General features: G+C 39.6%; 1 protein-coding gene across 1 annotated transcript in view; it reads right to left on the reverse strand.

Moving 5' to 3' along the window:
- RYR2 (ryanodine receptor 2) overlaps positions 1-19308 on the reverse strand; it is a 754552-nt gene that overhangs the window by 269072 nt on the left and 466172 nt on the right. The window contains 2 exon segments of the mRNA XM_021072683.1: positions 9418-9592; positions 10465-10673. Coding sequence (XP_020928342.1) covers positions 9418-9592; positions 10465-10673 — 384 coding nt within the window.

A 19308-nucleotide genomic window follows, 5' to 3' on the forward strand; every position in this document is an offset into this window, starting at 1 on the left:
CCAAGGCTTCAGACATGGTATTTATTTCTTCTAGTCCATTTTGGCTTTGAAAATGAATCAAGGAATTATGCTAAGTGAGGTCTTAGGAAACCTAATGTGATGCAAGTGTATCTTTAGTTCATGGATTTTATAACATCAATGCTGGCACAATAGGGATAGTCCCATACTTTCTTCCTGGCTCCTGGTTCATTTCAGACCATCAAGATCATTAGAAGTGGGTTGTTTGTTTGTTTTGGGGGCACGTGCCTATGACATATAGAAGTTTCCAGGCCAGGCGTAGAACCTGAGTCACAGCAGTGACTGCTGAATCCTTAACCACTAGGCCACAAGGGAACTCCAGGATTTTTCTTTCTGAATATGAAAACCATTTTTAAAACCATCACATCCTTTCCATCAAATCAAATCCAGAAAAAAAGTTTAATATATACAAGGTTCTGACATACTTTATTTCAACTCATGCCTTGATCTTTTTAAGTATACTTAAACCATCCCATACTGGATCTTGCTGTTTGGCTCTCCAGTACTAGCAGATAATGAGCCTTTAGTGCTGCACTTCCATAATGCTCCTTCTATTACCTCAAACATATATTCACTATAGGCAAAGCCACCAATATGAAGAAAGGCTAGTATGGATACAAATTATCTCACTCATCACCTACCAACTTTATTCTCAAAATTGTCTGTAAGATAGAAATTTCCTGTGTTCATCAACATGTAAAATTTAACTGTCAATTAACTGGTCAGCTGAGATTAAAAAATTTAGTTCCATGGAATTCACTGATCATTTTACAATGAATTTCCTCAAATAAAATGCTGAGTATATTACACACACATAAGATCAAAAGACGTATATTAAATAATAATCTGAAACTTAACTCTAAATATTGAAAATGTCCTCACTTCATAACTTAAAGTATTCCATGAATGTAGTACATATTTAAGAGTTCTACTCCTGAAAAAGTCAAAGGACCTTCCCTTTCTGATTCTGGGCAAAACTATGAGACTGATTACTCCAGTTTCCAACATCTTCACACTCTTTAGAATCCATCTAATTTATAACTAACTGTCTTTATCTTCACTCAAAACATTTAGTGTCAAGAGGCAGAATCAAGATGGTGGAGGAGTAAGATATGGTGTTCACCTTCTACCACAAACACATCAAAAAAACCCCCAAAACTTCATGTAGAACAATTTGCACAGAACATCTACTGAACACTGGCAGAAGAGTTTCTACACCTCCAAAAAGGGCAAGAAATCCTCCACATAACTGTGTAGAACAAAAGGGAAAAAAAAAGAGGGAGAGAGAGGAAAGAAATCAGGACGGTACTAGCACACCTGAGAGGGAGGTGTGAAAGAGGAAAGGAACCCACACCCTGGGAAGCCATCTAACTGATCAGGAGATCAGCCAAGATGGAGGGACCTCAAAGCCTCAGAGAAAAACATAGCAGCTGGACTGAGGAGGACCAAGAAGAGAGAAAGCCACACAGACCATCGGTACTACCTCTCATGACACCATAGCCTGAGATGCTTGGGCAGGGGCTGAGCACTGAGCTCAGGCTCTGGAGGTCAGTTCCAGGGAGAGGACAAGGATTGGCTATGTGGAGATAGTCTGAGGGAGCCAGAGAGTGGTGAGCCAAAGGCTGGGGAGCAGAGCACTACAGCTGAGGAAACCCGGGAGGAGATCTGGGCCTGCAGGAGAAGCAAGGTGCTATTGTTGGGGAGGGAAGAGGAGGAGGGACAGACAGCCACAGGAATATCTTCCTCTGCAGGTGCACAGACTCTTGAAGGTGGGTCTATGGGCAGTGAGGCCCCCCTTGCACCTCTTCAGATGGTGGCACCTATGTGTGGGCTAAGCATGATGGGTAGATTCTTGCACAGCAATAACTGCTCAGATTCACCTCCTAGAGTAATGACAATAAAAATAAAAATAAACAAATGTGAACTAATTAAACTTAAAAGTTTTTACACAGCAAATGAAACCCTAAACAAAAGGGAAACACACAGAATGAATGAATATATTTGCAAATGAAGCCACTGACAAAAGATTAATCTCCAAAATACATAAACAACTCCTGAAGCTGAATATCAAAAACACAATCTCACCAAAAAATGGGTAGAAAATCTAAATATATAATTCTCCAAAGAAGACACACAGATGGACAAAATACAAAAAACAAACAGGAAAAGATGTTCAACATCACTAATTATTAGAGAAATGCAAATCAAAACTACTATGAGGTATCACCTCACACCAGTCAAACTGCTGTCATTTATAAGTCTACAAATCACAAATGCTGGAGAGGGTGTGGAGAAAAGAAAAACTCTCCTACACTATTGGTGGGAATGTAAATTGGTACAGCAAATATGGAAAACAGTATGGAGATACCTCAGAAAACTAAATATAGAACTACCATATGATTCTGCAATCCCACTACTGGACATATATCTGGACAAAGCTTTCATTCAAAAAGATACATGCACTGATGTGTTCACTGCAGCACTATTACCAAAGCCAAGACATGGAAACAACCTAAATGTCCATCAACAGATAAAAGGATTAAGAACATGTGGTGCATATATACAATGGAATACTATTCAGCCGTAAAAAGAACAAAATAATGCCATTTGAAGCAACATAGATGGAACTAGAGACTCTCATACTAAGTGAAGTAAGTCAGAAAGAGAAAGACAAGTACCATACGGTATCACTTATATCTGGTATCTAATATATTGTACAAATGAATTTATCTACAGAAAATAAACAAACTCATGGACATAGAGGTCAGACTTGTAGTTGCCAAGGAGGAGGGGGAGGGAATGGGATGGACTGGGCATTTGGGCTTAGTAGATGCAAACCATTGCATTTGGAGTGAATAAGCAACGACAACCTGTTGCACAGCACAGAGAATTATATCCAATCACTTGTGATGGAACATAATGGAGGATAGTGTGAGAAAAAGAATGTGGGTCACATTGCTGTACAACAGAAATTGACATAACATTATAAATCAACTATAATTTTTTTTAATAAAAGTTATATGCACCCCTAAGCTCATTGACAATTTCCAATATATGGAAGTCATCAAAATGTCCACTGATTGGCGAATATATTTATGGGGGTGGGGGACAGAGAAAGATAGACAGAAACAAAGAAAGGGAGAAAGAGAAAGAGTCAGAGAGAAAGAGCACTGAGAGACAGACAGAATGAACAAAGGAAAAGGGGAATTTGTAGAACTCCCACAATTTTCCTAAACTGGTCTATATGTTAGAACCTGGTCACAATGTCCATCCACTCTGGAAAGGTGGGGGTTACATCAGAGGATGTTTGACCACGAGGCAATAATGCGGGGAGCCATTGCAGGGGTAGCCCGCCACAGGGGTCAAGATGAGACATGTGGACTTGAACCTAAATATAACAGGAGGATCTGGAAGGTTGTGTGCCAGAGGGATGATCTCTGGATTTTACTGAATTTCAACCCTCCCATGGTGGGACTAGGAAACAGGCAGGAAGGGGAATACTCTCCACATATCGCAGAGGAGACCCAGGCCTGGATAAGTTGTATTTTGTGCTATGTTAGCCTTTTATGTCACCCTTCCTTTGCCAAGTCCATGTATGAGCTCCATGGGATACCAGCCCATGGGTTTTACAGGCACTGTCAGTTGTTATAGGCCTATGTACCTAGTGGCTTCCCTGGGAAGTAGAGGCCAGAATAATCTCCACTGCACAGATGGAGAATAGGTATATCCTGAGAGGCATGTGGCTTGTCCAGGGTCACATCACTGGTGAGGAGGAGAAGCTGGGTCTGAATCCAACTGCATCCTCAGAGTTGGGGCCCTGGTGGCATCCAGGCCTCCCAAGAGATTTGCGGGTAGGCTGTGTGGGTGTCACTGTGCTTGGACTTGGCCTGGGGTAGGGGCTGAGTGGTCAGCATCCCAGAAGTGCCCTTGGGCAGCTTTGTATAAGGAGGAAGCCAGGGTAAGGGGATCTCAGGAAGTGACCTCACCTTCCTGGCAAGAAAGACCAAGAGAACTTGGAACCTGGGTAACTAGGCACCCACATTCTAGACAAGTCCCCTACACAGCTCACTTTGTTGGAGACCCTTGAGTGAACATGTTGTGTGTGGCTTTGGGGAAGCCAGCAGAAATAGCCCATTTTGATGCTATAGGCACTGGGTCAGGTCTCACTTGAGATGTCTACGGCCATTTGCCCAGGAGAAATCAAAGGTAACAAGGGAGGCCACAGGTAAGCAAGGCTAGGCCAGGCCACCACTCTGATCCCAGCGAGGTAGCCCACTGTGCCCACCCAGTTTGTGTGGAGGTGGGGCAGGTTGGCGTGGTAGGACTGGGTGGGAGGGTCTACCCCTAGCAAGAGTGGGCTGAGGACAGGTCAAAAGCCTGGTGGGCCAGTCATACCCAAAGCGCAGGTCAAAGCTGGCTGTGTGAGGATATGGAGAGCTAGAGCAGTGCCCTTCTGCTTAAGATTTACCCCAAGCCCTCTAGGAATATCTCTTTCCTCCTGGGTGGAAATATGAACAGACCTAGGTATGGGCCTGATCTGGGAGAAGGTCGAGTGGGCAGAAGCAGCAGTGAGGATGGCCAGGCAGTACTCTGATAACTCTGGACCGGGCTGACTGCTGGTCTTATTGTTGCAGAACACCACACCAGAGCTCAGTGATGGGCTGGTTGACAGGACCACTCAATCTCTCTCTGTGAATGAGGGACTGGTGTACCACACCACCACTGAGGGCACTTCACCCCTGAATCCAAATCTGCTTTGGCAGGAGACCCAGAACCTGGTCAGGATCCACAAAACCTGCATGGAGAACCTGAACCTGCTCCTGCAAGAGATCCAGAGCCAGGTCAGGATCCCCAACTACAAGAAGAAACTCCACCTTCTCCTGTAGGAGACCCAGAGCCAGATTGGGATCCAGAATTCCTGCAAAAGCCTGCACCTGCTTCTGCAGGAGACCCAGAGTCAGGTCAGGATCCACAACTCCTGCAGGGAGATGCTATATCATATCCTGTAAGAGAGACCCAGAACAAGAACAGGATCCACAGCTCCTGCAGGGGGAACCTGCACCTGCTCCTATAAGAGATCCAGAGTCAGGTCAGGATCCAGAACACCACCAGGGAGAAACTTAACCTGATCCTGCAGGAGATCAAGATTCAGGTCAGGATACACAAATGCAGTGCAAACCTGCACCTGCTCCTATGAGAGATTCTGAGCCAGGTCAGCATTCACAAATCCTGTAGGAAGAACCTGCACCTACTCTTGCAGGAGACCCTGAGTCAGGTCTGGATCTACAGCTCCTGCAGGGAGAACCTACACCTGCTTCTGCAGAAGATTCTGAGCCAGGTTGGGATCCACAGAGCCATGTCAGGATCCAGAGCTCCTTCAGAGAGAAACTACATCTGATTCTTCAGGAGACCCAGAACCAGATCAGGATTCAGAGTTCCTCCAGGGAGAACAGGCACCTGTTCCTGTAGTAGACATACAGCCCAATGAGGATTTACCACCCCTCAAGAGAGAACGTTCACTTGGCCCTGCAGGAGGCCAAGATCCAGGTTAACTTCCCTAATACCACTGGTGGTTGAGCCTGCAACTATTACTGGTCCTATTCCTGTATTTGTAGGAGCCACTTTAGTAGTCACCAAGGCCATGGGCACAACGGCTCTGCAACCACTTTCATTGTCAGTTCTAATTTCTACCATCAACCCACTCCCCCACCTGAACTTTATTTCCTTTTCCATGTTGTGTTTTCTGTATATGTTTTTATTTATTTGTTTGTTTCTGTTACATTATTTACCAGGTTCTATATTTTTTATGTTCAAAGTAATATAATAATAAAAAAATTCAAGTTTAAAATAATGACATTTAAGCATTTTCCATTTAAATTATGTAATTCAGAAGAATTTTAATGTGTGTAACCATCCCCACTGTCTAACTTTAGGCTATTTCATTCCCAAAAAAACTTCTCAAAAAACTAAAAATAAAATTACCATTTGATCCAGCAATCCCACTCCTGGGCATCTATCCAGAGAAAACCAAGACTCGAAAAGATAAGTGTACCCCAATGTTCACTGCAGCACTATATAAATAGCAAGACATGGAAGCAACCTAAATGTCAATCGACAGAGGAGTGGATAACAAAGATGCTGTACATATACACAATGGAGTATTATTCAGCCATTAAAAGGAATGAAATAATGGCATTTGCAGCTACACGGATGGGCTTAGAAATTACCATGCTAAGTGAAGTTAGACAGTGAGACACAAATGCCATATGCTATCATTTACATGTGGAATATGAAAAAAACATACAATGAACTTATTTGCACTATACAGTACAGATACTGACTCACAGACTTTGAAAAACTTATGGTTACCAAAGAAGACATGTTTAGGGGAGAGGGATAGACTGGGGCATTTGGGATGGAAACACTGTAAAATTGGGTTGTGATGATCACTGCACAACTATAAACATAATAAACTTCATTGAGTTAAAATAGAAATATTTAGGTGTATTTTTTTAAAGTAAAAAAAAAAAATGGCCATGTACCCAAAGCAATCTACAGAGTCAATACAATCCCTATCAAATTACCCATGACTTTCTTCATGGAACTTGATCCAACAATCCAGAAATTTATATGGAACCATAAAAGACCCAGAATTGCCAAGGCAGTCCTGAGGAAAAAAACCAAGCAGAAGGCATAACTCTCCCATACTTCAGACAATATTACAAAGCTACAGTAATCAAGACAGTGTCTACCAGTACAAAAACAGACATAAAGACCAATGGAAGAGAATAGAGAACCCAGAAATAAACCCAGAAACCCATGGTCAATTAGTATTTGACAAAGGAGGCAAGAATGTAAAATAGGAAAAAGACAGTCTCTTCAGCAGGTGGTGCTGGGAAAACTGCATGTAAAGCAATGAAACCAGAACACACCCTCACACTACAAAAATAAACTCAAAATGGCTTAAAGACTTCAACATAAGACAAGATGGCATAAAACTCCTTGGAGAGAACACAGGCCAAAACATTGTCTGACATCAACCGTACAAATGTTTTCTTAGGTCAGTCTCCCAGAGCAAGAGAAATAAAGATAAAAATAAACCCATGGGACCTAATCAAACTGACAAGCTTTTGCACAGGGAAAAAAACCATAAAATAAAAAGACAGAATGGGAAAAAATAGTCTCAAATGATGCAAGCGACAAAGGCTCAATCTCCAAAATATACAAACAACTTCATACAACTCACCATAAAAAAGCCCAACACACTTGAAAAATGGGCAGAAGACCCTAATAGACTTTACTTCAAAGAAGATATACAGATGGCCAGCAGATACATGAAAAAATGCTCAACATCACTAATGACTAGAGAAATGAAAATCAAAACTACCATGAGGTACTACCTCACACTGGTCAGAATGGCCATCATTAGTAAGTCTACTCTGCCTGGGGGTGGTAAGGATTACATGACATGTTGATATAAGGCATATATAAAGGTAAAGAAAAAAGTAGCTAGGGTCCCAACCCAATTCCTTGGTTGTGTGGATTGCTGATTGCACTGCAGTGACTCAGAGTCCTAACGTCTTTCTTCCACAAGAGTTAATTTTTAATTAGGGAGATTCCCAGTAATGTTACTTTCCCAGGTCTGATGCAAACGTGGGTCCCAGGTCTGTAACAACAGCAGGTTGTACCAAGTGGCACTAGCAACTGTAAGGACAGATATTTCAATAAATTAACTTCAAAGGAAGAAAAGCATAATATGCAGGCATTTAAAAATAACAAAAAACCAAAATCTCAGGTCATATACATAGCAGTGGACAGTACAGGCAAATAACACAGAAAAGCCCCTCTCTCATCTGCCCTTTGATACGCTGACACTCCTGAGAGCCATACCAGAGGAGGGGAGACAGGTGATGGAGGGTTAGGGTACCAGTTTTACCCATCACCAAGAGATACAGGTAAGAAAAGGAGAAATTAAATTATAAAAATTAAAAAAATTTTTCCATTATTTTCACAAATCTATTTTTGAGAAACCATGGTCATACCTACTTAAAAACTTGTTGAATGAATAATCATTGAGCTTAATGCAAATAATGAGCCAGCTAACTTTTTGAGCATTAGTGATAAAAGTTCATGGAACATCAAAATTACTGAGTGAGGGGGAATTCCCTTTGTGGCTCAGTGGCAATGAACCTGAATAGTATCATGAGGATGCCGGTTCAATCCCTGACCTCGCTCAGTGCGTTAAGGGTCTAGCACTGCTGTGAGCTGTGGTGTAGGTTGCAGAGTGGCGTGGATCCCATGTTGTTGTGGCTGTGACATAGGCTGGCAGCTGTGGCTCCAGTTTGAATGCTAGTCTGGCAACTTCCATGTGCTACAGGTGCAGCCCTAAAAATAAAAAATAAAAAAAAAGTACTTACTGAGGTACATGGTAAAATCCATATGTATATATTTAAGGAACAGGATATAATCAATGCCATTTTGAAAAATAAAAGTGTTAGCTCATTTTTGGATATTTATATAATATTTTGTTAAATATGGTCTTATTTAATGTGCTCTAGATTAGTAGTACCCAAGAGAACTTTCTGGGATGATGCAAATACTGTATCTCTGCTGTCCAATAGGGCTGTACTAGCCATGAGTCAGTACTGAGTACTTGGCATGTAGCAAATGCCACTAAGAAACTCAATTTTTGACATTATTTCATTTAAATGAATGTAAATTCAAATAACTCCATGTGGCCAGGGGCTACCCTACTAGAAGTACAGCTCTAAAGAAAACCTGCCTTCTTATTTGCTTCCAAAGGGCTTTTGGCTTCCTTTTCCAACCCTGCTCAAGGTCATCTCAGAGCCCCACAGGAAGACATATTTTCTCCCTGCATTCTGCTTCTGTAGAACTTCCTTCATTTCTTTATTTTGGAACTTATCCACTGAACAGAAATTATACAAGCGTGGGCTTCCCCTAGTATTCTGTAATCTACATAAAGACAGGACAATGTTTTATTCACCTTAATCATCTCAGCAAGCAGCAGAGGACCTGATACTTTGTAGGTTCTCATTACATTTTTTGAAATGAATGAACAGGAAGAAGCTATGAGCAGCTGATTAAAAGGAGAAGTTCTAAAGGAAAATTCAATATTTATGGAAAACTATTCTTTCGCCTGCCATGTATTTTCTTACTCTCACTCATAAAAACCATTTCTGCTTTCTCAAAATCCTAGCTATGTCGTACAGATAGTGTTTCTGCTCAAGTAATTTCAAATAAGCCATTTGGCACCCTTGTGATTTATAGCTGCAAACCTCTGCTCGCTCACCCTCAGAGATGGTGGGTCAAGAACCATCAGAACAAAGTGTTTCACTGTGCCAAAAACCTGAAAAACCACCCAAGATGCAGTATACTTACCATCACCAACATCAAAGTCCTTGAAAGCCAGTTCTGAACCTGAATCATCAAGAAGGATTTCACCATTCAGTGTGAACATCATGGTGTGTTCCGTCATGTCAACCATACACCCCACGACGTCGCCTGCTTGCCAAGAACGCCCATAGTGTTCATTGCCCTGGTGCCATCGCTGGGCCTAGGGACAGAAGAGTCACTGTCACAGGGAAAGCCAGGAGCAGCACCCGCCCACCACTGCTGGCATGAGTCATGGAAGCCCTTCTGTTACCCTGGGGGAGGAAGAAATGTAGTCAGTACATTATCTACCCCCCTGCTCTACGCAGCCAGGAGGAGCTGCCTGGGGATTCTGAATGCCTAACATGAACATGGTGTATCACTGAATCTTGAGAAATCCCAAATGCTACTTCATCATTTTAAGAGTCTATTATTTAAAAAAACCTAACCCTACCTACTTTCTATGAAAAGAAAAGCTCTGTCTTTAGAAATTTACTTTTTTTTTTCACTACAATGAACACTTCCAAGGACATGGGCTGTTTTTCTCTACTCCCCCAAATACAGAGAAGTACAGGCAGAGACTCAAGCTGGGAATTTATCATTAAAAAAATGACATTCTAATTTTCATCTACTTCAGAAGAAAATCCCACTCCTGGGAACCAATGGCACTCACACTTGAGCAAAATAGAACTCTAGGACCATTTCTGTATATACAAACCAAAAAAGGTTCAAGTCAAACCTAAAAATATTCCTGTTATATACTGAACTAGTAAGCCCAAAACTTAATATACATGTCAACACTATTTTATACACATAGGTAAAATCTCACAAATGCATTTGATACATGTGATGGGCAAGGATGTTTTGTTTTTTCATATGATAGACACTTAATATTTTATATCTTGAATTTTGCTATATTACTGGACCTCCAAAAGGAACAGAGCAGGGAGTCCGGCCAGGCAGTGTGGGAACTCACAGAGTGTGGATGCCTGGTGCACAGCAGCCTACAACCTCAGGACCCCACAAACAACAGTGTCCCCAGCAAAGTGCACTCACCTTAAAGCCATCAAAAGCAAAGGCGCGTTCATCCGAGCCAAGCTCCTGATCAGGTTGACAACCTGGCCTGCTCCAGCCAACTCTCATGTCTCCAGCTGTAACAGCCTCAAATTCAAAATACCACCTTCCTGCCTTCACAGCATAAGTTTTCTCAGCTCGGAAGATCCGGAACCGTTCCCCTGTGCCACTGCACACCTCAGCTCTGGCGGCTGCGAATGTAAAGGGATCCCAGTGATGGTTGATGAGAAATTAACACGTAATTAACACGTAACATCAGTCATGAAGGCTACAGGGGTGATAATGATACCTTCTATTCCTATCTTGGTTCACATTTTACAAAGCCTTTTCAAATATGTGATCAGCCCCGATAGGGTGGAAAAAGCGGAAAGCATTCAGAAGGCTTCCTTTGGAGACACTGGTTGTTAAACTTCACTAACACTGTAAGGGTAGATGATGTAAGATATTTTTTTTCCTTATAGAAAAAAGCCCACTAGCCACTCTGTGGTTTGATAACAGGAGATGAACTTGAGGGCATGAAGGAGGGAAGAAGCCAATGAAAGAGGTTGAAACTGTTCTGCATAAGAAACAGACATCTGCAGGTGGGAGAGAAAAGGGAAGAAGCAGCCAAGAAGTGAGGAAGAGGGAGGAGGCAAAGAGAGAAAGAGAGAGAGCGAGCATGTGCTATACATTAGCAGAGAAACGTAACCACTGATAAATTTCCCAGACTGGACACTGAAGGGCATGTTTTCTACTATGCCATGCCTTGACTGTGCTAGAACATACAAATGCTGTGTTAAAGAGATCTGACAAAAAAAAATAAATAAACGTGTGGTGCAAAGGGAAACATATCTTAGGAAATGAGCTGCACATGAGCCACAGTGTGCCAGGAGTGCAATGCTGCCTCCTAGGAAATCACAGCGTCTGGGGACATGGGTCCACTGAACAGTTATCAAAGGACGTGGTCAGCTCTACTAAGATCAGGGGTGAACACAGAGGAGGACATTTAAGTGACCAGAGTCACACAACTAACAAATGCTGGAATTTGGCAGCTGCTAAATGTTACATCCTCTGTTCTTTCCACTTTGCCTCCAGTAGCTGGCCTAGCTTGTGGGTACCGGTTAAATATTAGTTCTCATCTGTTCTTAAGAGTTAGGAAAGACCTCATAAATAATAAAAGTTCAATAAAAGCTTAACTGCTGATATGACCAAATAAATAAAAGTAATTGAGATAAACTCTAAAGATTGCCATAAACACACAATTAGGTCACCTCTCCCCCTTTCATTTTTCTTTTCACAGCTGCACCTGTGGCATACAGAAGTGCCTGGGCTAGGGGTCTAATCGGAGCTACAGCTGCTGGCCTACAACACAGCCACAGCAACAATGGTTCTGAGCCACATCTGTGACCTTCGCTGTACCTTGAAGCAATGCCAGATTCTTAACCCACTGAATGAGGCCAGGGATCGAACCAGTATCCTTGTGGAGACTATGTCAGTTTCTTAACCCACTGAGCAAAAACCACAATGGGAATTTCCCATCGCTCTTTTTTAAAATAACCAATCTCTATCAAGTCAGAAAAACAACAACAAAAAACATGGTGAACACCTTTCCATATGTCGACTATGTGTATTTGCACACATAAATACATCATGGTATTTGATTTTACACAATAGACACACAATGTTCATCGATCATATCTTTTTACTATACAATAAATTTTCATCATTAAAGTGGGGGAACACTCTTGCCTTGTATGTCTCTTTAGCCATTTAATTAACCAATCCCTTACTGGGAAGTGTTTATTTTTGTATATAATGCTATAATCCTAATGTGTGCCTCTGCAGAGTTTGAAAATTATTTCCTTGGTTTAAATACCTAGAAGAATAATTGTTGCTCAAAAGGTACCTGTTTAATTTTTTAACATACATATTTGCCAAACTGACCTCCAGAAAAATTGTTCCAATCAATGGTCCTACCTACCTTGCATGGGCCTGCCACTTCCCCACAAAAAGAATTTTGTTGATTTTCCTTTGAATAGTCTTTTATTTCTATATTTGCCTGAGTTATGCACATTAAGAAGGCTAAGTTTAGAGTCAGACAGACTCAGGTTTGAAGTGGCTCTGCCACTAACTAGCTGGGAGTCAGATCATCTTTAACAATTTAGAGAGAATTAAAAAAAATAAAAAATAAAAAGAATTAAGAAGTCCCAGCATATAATAGGAGTTAACTTAATAAAATGATCAATTATTGCCTTTTGATGATATCTGTGATGATCATAGGGCATGTAGATGAACTGTATCTGTTGACAGACCTTCCAAAAGCTCGGTTAAGTTTCTGAAGGAACAATGTTTTGTTTTTTCACTTTTCCCCATACACACACACACATGTTCATGCCTAAGAATCTGTCTGCTCCAAGCAAATCTCTGTGTTCCCAGTAATAACCTCACATTTCATACACTCATATCATGCAATACATCCAAACATCTTGCTGAAGAATAAATAAATTGATGAATACGAATAAGTTTTAAAATGAGACATTTATACCACCATATGGAGCAGATAGCACAAAAATTTTTGAAAAGTTTGCTTTTGATGCATTCAAGTTGGCAGTGGAAAGGGTCTTGAAAGAAAAAAACATTTTTTTGGTGAAGGGTAAAAAATTCTCATGCCAGTTCCCTGGTAGCCCAGGGTTTGGGGATCTGGCATTGTCACTGCTGTGGCTAGGGTCGCTACCATGGTTCAGGTTCACTCCCTAGCCCGGGAATTTCCACATGCCATAGGCATGGCCAAAAAATATTTCTCATGTCTATTATTTCATAACTGAATTATTTTTGAAAGATATAACAGTAAACCACTTTTTTGAGGACAAAATAAATTAACTATTAAGAAAATAGTTCCAGATGCAGCAATACTTTAAAAAAAATAGGAAAAGCCACATTTTCAGCATTAGTATTTTCCTCTAGAAACAGCACACTCACCCAATGCTTCCTTAAACCATGGTTGTAGTCTTCCCTAAACTAATCTAAGAGGTCAGAATATGAGCTAGGAACTACACAAATATTGGGAGACTAGTTTTCACGAAAATAAAATGCTCTCACATATTTATCCTTTTTAAATTTTATTTTTTGGCCACACCTGCAGCATGAGGAACTTCCTGGGCCAGGGATCAAACCTGGACCACAGCAAGGACTAAGACACAGCAGTGAGAACAACGCCAGATTCTTAACAGCTAGGCCACCCTTATTTTTAGTTATGTCAACGTTTGAAAATAAAATCATACTTATTCTAGTATGCACTAACAGACTCAACTCCCAATTTCCTAAGTATGGAAACTTCAGCTTTTTAGAAAACTAAACTTCTGAAAAACTCAGGTCCTTTTACCGGTTTATGTTTCTAGGACACTGGACTCCACAAACATACAGAGTGTGCTCAAGAAATGCGAGCACATTTTAATATTAGCAGTTGAGCATTCTGTTTCTTGATAAAATACTAATACTAAATGAAAATCTGGATCCACATATTTTTTAAAAAAAAAAGACCCAATAAAAGATAAAAATAAAAAATAATTTTAAAAATGCAACGCATTTCTTTTGCATGCCCCAGAGCATCAAGCAGCTGGACAAAAGTAGCTGCCCTATAAATAACTGCTGAATTGAATGCAGGAGCAAAAATTCTCTTGAGTCCTGAACATAAGAGGCCAGGCAAATAGCTCATCACTAGCACCACCATCAAAGGTTTAGAACTCACCCCCAAGCATGCATTCCTTGGTTTTAAACCTTCTATGTTCACACATTTGGTAGGCAATCCCAGCTTATGTTAGGTATGTTACACAAATAATTGTTATATTGTTATAAGGAATATAAGAATATTTTACAATTTAAAAATTGAACAGTTAGCAGATATATTCCTACTGCACTTTATAAGGCTCAAAGAAGAAATTCAGGATTTATGCCTTTAACAACCATGATTAACTTTAAGATTAAGGGTAAGGTCTGATACCATATTGTGTTCCTAACACTGAGAGGGCAAACACCAACAACTATTCTTAAAAAAAAAAAAAGGAAACAAATGAACTTATTTGTAGAAGAGAAACAAACTCACAGACTTTGAAAACCTTATGGTTACCAAAGGGGACAGAGTAGGATGAATTGGAGGTTTGGGATTAGCATGTACACACTAAGGTATATGGAATGACTGGCCAATAAGGACCTGCTGTATATAACACAGAGAACTATACCAAATATTCTATGATAATCTATGTGGGAAAAGAATCTGAAAAAGAATGGATGTGTGTACATGTATAACTGAATCATTTTGTTGTACAGTAGAAATTATCACAACCTTGTAAATCAACTATACTTCAATAAAACTTTTAAAAAGAGGACTTAAAATATCTATACACTCTGTACTCCAAACCCTACATTTAAAAGATAGCTACCACTAGAGGGCAGTCAAGATCTAATAATGTACTAAAATTATGTTATAATAAACTGTGAAGGAAGACAAGGTAGTCTCTTGAAAAATCTTACACATATCTAAAATAATTTAGGTATATTTATATAATAATTTTTTAAAAAATTATTGATGTTAACCTGTCATCCTTTTAACCCCTGGTGTAACTGCTAAGTTGGCAATGCAAACTTTGATAAAACCTTGTAATGAATAAGTCACTTTTTCAAATGTTTTAAAACATTATTTACAGCTATACTCCAAAGATAGTGTAATTCAAATACTGAGTTTGTATTCACTCTGGAATAGAAAATAAATTATAATCCTGACTAATTACATAAGGTTACATTTGACTTTATCAAAAATGTTACGCCCTTAAATTTTTTAGTGTCAGCAAGAGCAGCATAGCAATTAAAAATTAATGTTTTAAATCCTATCTTGACAATCACCAGACATATTTTTCTTTATTCCATAAAACCTCTCACATCTATCTTTTAATTTTCATTTTCACCATCCTTGTTCTGAAGATCACCATTTTCCCAAAGCCTCCCAACTGGTCTCTCTACCTCCAAGCATTCTCCCCTCCAACCTGTTCCTTCCCACTGTTGCCATAGTTATATTGCTATTGTAAATTCTGATCACCCATCAAGCTCTTGCTTTAAAACTTCCTGGGGCTGGAACTCCTCATACAAATCCACCACATTTCTTAGCTGGGTTTTTAAGATATTTCCAATTTTACCCTAATTCATCTGCCTCCATCTACTGATGTTCTCTCTCCACTTATACTCTATAATTTAGCATAACTAACAATCAATCTTCACTCAGTTCTTTATACCTAATTACATCATTTATACTTCCCCTTTGGCAAGAATGCCCTTTTCCCACTAATCTCTACTTGTTGGCATTTTGATCCCTTCAACAGCTAACTCAGAAACCATTTTCTCCCTTCACTAATTGCTCCAATTGGAAAATGAACCTTCTTTATGTATTTTCCATATAGATCAATTTAATTCCTACTATGGTAGGCATGCTATAGGATTCTAGGACACACCTAGTGAACAACAACAACAAAAAAGCATCTTGGTCTCTCCATTGTGGATTAAACACCATCAGCCTCGCTCTTCATTACTCATATAACTTCAATAAGACTGAACCTTGTTAATCAACTATCAATGATTCTCTCTCTAAATTCGTAAAATGCCATCTTCTGATCACTTTTTTTCTTTCCAGTTTTCTCATTTACTTATTTCAAACACATTCACTCTTTTTACTCATTAACTTCCTCTGTGGTTTCTGTTCCTTATTTATACAGCTTTCAATACCTTCCTGCCCTATTACTCTTCTCCTCACCTGCTCTGTTAACCTCAATCTTTGTCTCATTTCGCAATCTTCGTTCTCAACATCTCTGCTTGTTCTGCTGAGCTTGTCGGAAAACACATTCATACAACAGACTGGCACCATTACCAACTCACAGTCTCCAGCCTCTACTGGACCATTAATGTTTCTCTGTAACCTTTCTATTTCTTCGCACCCTGTTCTCTGTCTCATCCCACGAAACATCTATTTCTTATCTTTACTGCTGAGCAATATCAGAAGGAATGGCAGAGTATGGACCTTCAAAACTACTCTTCTCCATAAAGGCAGTGAGCACAATGGAAAAACATTGTCAAAATCAACTTTTCAGAGATCTGAAAAATACACAAAAGCTGGCAACAATGTGGCGAGTGTTTATTCAATAAAAATGGCCAAACATTTGTTAAGACATAAAGCTTAGTGGGGTTTTTTGTTTTGTTTGCTCTTTAGGGGCACACCCATGGCATATGGAAACTCCCTAGCAAATCAGAACTATGGCTGCTGGGCTATGCCATGTCCATGACCTATACCACAGCTCACAGAAACACTGGATTCCGAACCCACCGAACGAAGCCAGGGATCGAATCCGCCTCCTCACAGGTCCTAGTTGAATTCATTTCCACTGAGCCACAGTAGGAAAGCTTAGTTCTGTTTTAACTTGTCTAAGTGCTATTCCCTTCTTCCCAGATACACTGAAATCATAAGTCCTTCAATTAAAGTGAAAATCAGAAAACTAGAAGCCTCTGGAGTGGATAGAACAGAGTTGGAGTCCCTCAAAGACCCATTCACAGGTAACCATCATTATTTCACCTTTCTGATAATTCTTTGGAAAATCTCACTTGCAATACTAATCTTTATTTGAACTGACTTACACCTTGCTCAGTGCAAACAATGCTCTTCCTGGAGACTTTTGTTGAAAATAATCAGAGGCATTTTTTTTAATACCTTTGCAGCTGCTTGAAGAGGTAATAGAAGCTAAGGAAAACAATAAGCTGCCCAAGATATTTGAAAAGAAAATCTGGGGAATGAAATGTCCATAGCAGGCCATGAAAAGTTTCAACAGAATCCTAGTGATCTTGTAAGCCATGCTTATGCCCAGGGCTGTGTGTGATTTTAGAAAAGGTCTGTGAAGGCCCTAAATTCTCATCTTTGAAATTAGCCTCTGCCAAAGCCAGAAGGGAAGGCTAAGGTGGGGAATACCTGGTTTTGAGTCAAAGGCACATCCCAACATGCACAGAGAGCCCCTCCCTCAACAAAGACTGCAAAACACATACAACCCAGGCATTTAAGTAAGTCTCTAAATAATCAATACTTGACCATTAAAATGATTCAGTAGACCTTAGTAGCAATATGTGACAAAACAAACCCTAAGAAAGTCATTAAGCAAATAAACAACAACAATTACAGTAAGCATAGTAAGAAACCTCAGAGCAAGGGAGAATCCAATGCCATATTATATTAAAATGTCCAGTTTTTGACAAAAATAGTGAGTCATACAAAGTGACAAGAAAGTATGTCTTATATATACAGGGGTAAGTCAATAGAAATTGTCACTGAGGAAGCCTGGATATTGCACTTATTAGACAAATAATTTTAATTAGCTATTTCAAATACAGTGAAAGAATGAAAAGAAACCCATGTCTAAAGAACTAAAGGAAAGTATGAGAAAGATGTTTTAGCAAATAGAAAATATCAATAAAGAGACTGAAATTATTTAAAAAAACAGAAATTCCAGATTAAAAGTACAATAACTGAAGTTAAAAACTCTCTAGAGACACTCAATAACAGATGTGATCTGGCATAAGAAAGAAAAAATGAATTTGAAGATAGATACATTGGTATCATCAAGTATGAAAAACAGAAAAAAATGAAGAAAAATAAAGAAAGCCTCAGAGGCTAGGGACATATCAAGCCTAATAACATACATGTAACAGAAGTCTGGGAAGGAGAGGAGAGAAAAGGGCAGAAAGGATGTTTAAAGAAATAATGACCAAATATTTTCTAAATTTGATGAAAAACATTAATTTACAGATCCAAGAAGCTCAACAAAGTCCAAGTTGGATAAACAAAGAAATCCACAATAGACACATCATAGTCAAACTACTGAAAGACAAAAACAGAAAAGCAGCAAGAAAGAAGCAACACATCAAATACAAGGATCCTCCCTAAGAGTAACAGCTAATGTCTCATTTGAAAACATGGAGGCCAGAAGGCAATGGGATGGTACATACACAGTGTGGAAGGGAAAAAAGTTAACCTAGAATTCTACATTCATTGTTATTGTTCTCTCCAAGGCTTCTAACATAGAGCAGCCCTCTCTCATTTTTTCCTCTTAGCAAATAACCTCATTTTATGTTTCAACACAAAATAGTAACTGCACAGTAAGAATTCTCTCAGCTTCTTCCTGATTTTCCATAACAGAGTTTTCTGCATTCTTTTAACCCTTACCTCTTTCCTATGAAACTTAGGGGTGCATGTGTTCTCCCTCTGTACAAGGCTAATCCCTTCACACATGTCATGAATTTCATCCTCCCACTCCTACCCCAGTCCTCCTGAGAGATCACACCTCATCAAATTCCTCTCTTTCATTTTCAACATCTCCCTTTCCTCTGGTTCTTTTTCTTAGCATTTAAAAATGTCCAAGTTTTGCTGATTAAAAATACAAAAATTTTAACCCTCTTTTTCTCTCTAGTGATAGCTTCACCTTTATATTTATATACACAATTGGGTCTTTACATCTCTGTCTAGTTGTCTCACAGGCTTCTCAAACTCAACATGTTAAAATTCAAACTCAGAATCTTTCCAATTCCCCATCGCTATCTGTTCCAATTCCTGTGTTCTCAGTGAATGTGGCAGTACTCGACATTTGCCAATCCAGAAATCATCCCAGACACCTTCTTTATCCTTCCACTGATTCTATTTCTAAATGTCAAATGAATCTGTCCTTTCCTACTCTTTCTACTCATAGTATTGACTAAGATCAAGCTTTCAACAACCTATCTACACTTCTTTTATAGCCACCTAACTGCTGTCCTCCTCACCTC

This window comes from Sus scrofa, chromosome 14, assembly GCF_000003025.6.
Source record: "Sus scrofa isolate TJ Tabasco breed Duroc chromosome 14, Sscrofa11.1, whole genome shotgun sequence".
Taxonomy (NCBI): domain Eukaryota; kingdom Metazoa; phylum Chordata; class Mammalia; order Artiodactyla; family Suidae; genus Sus; species Sus scrofa.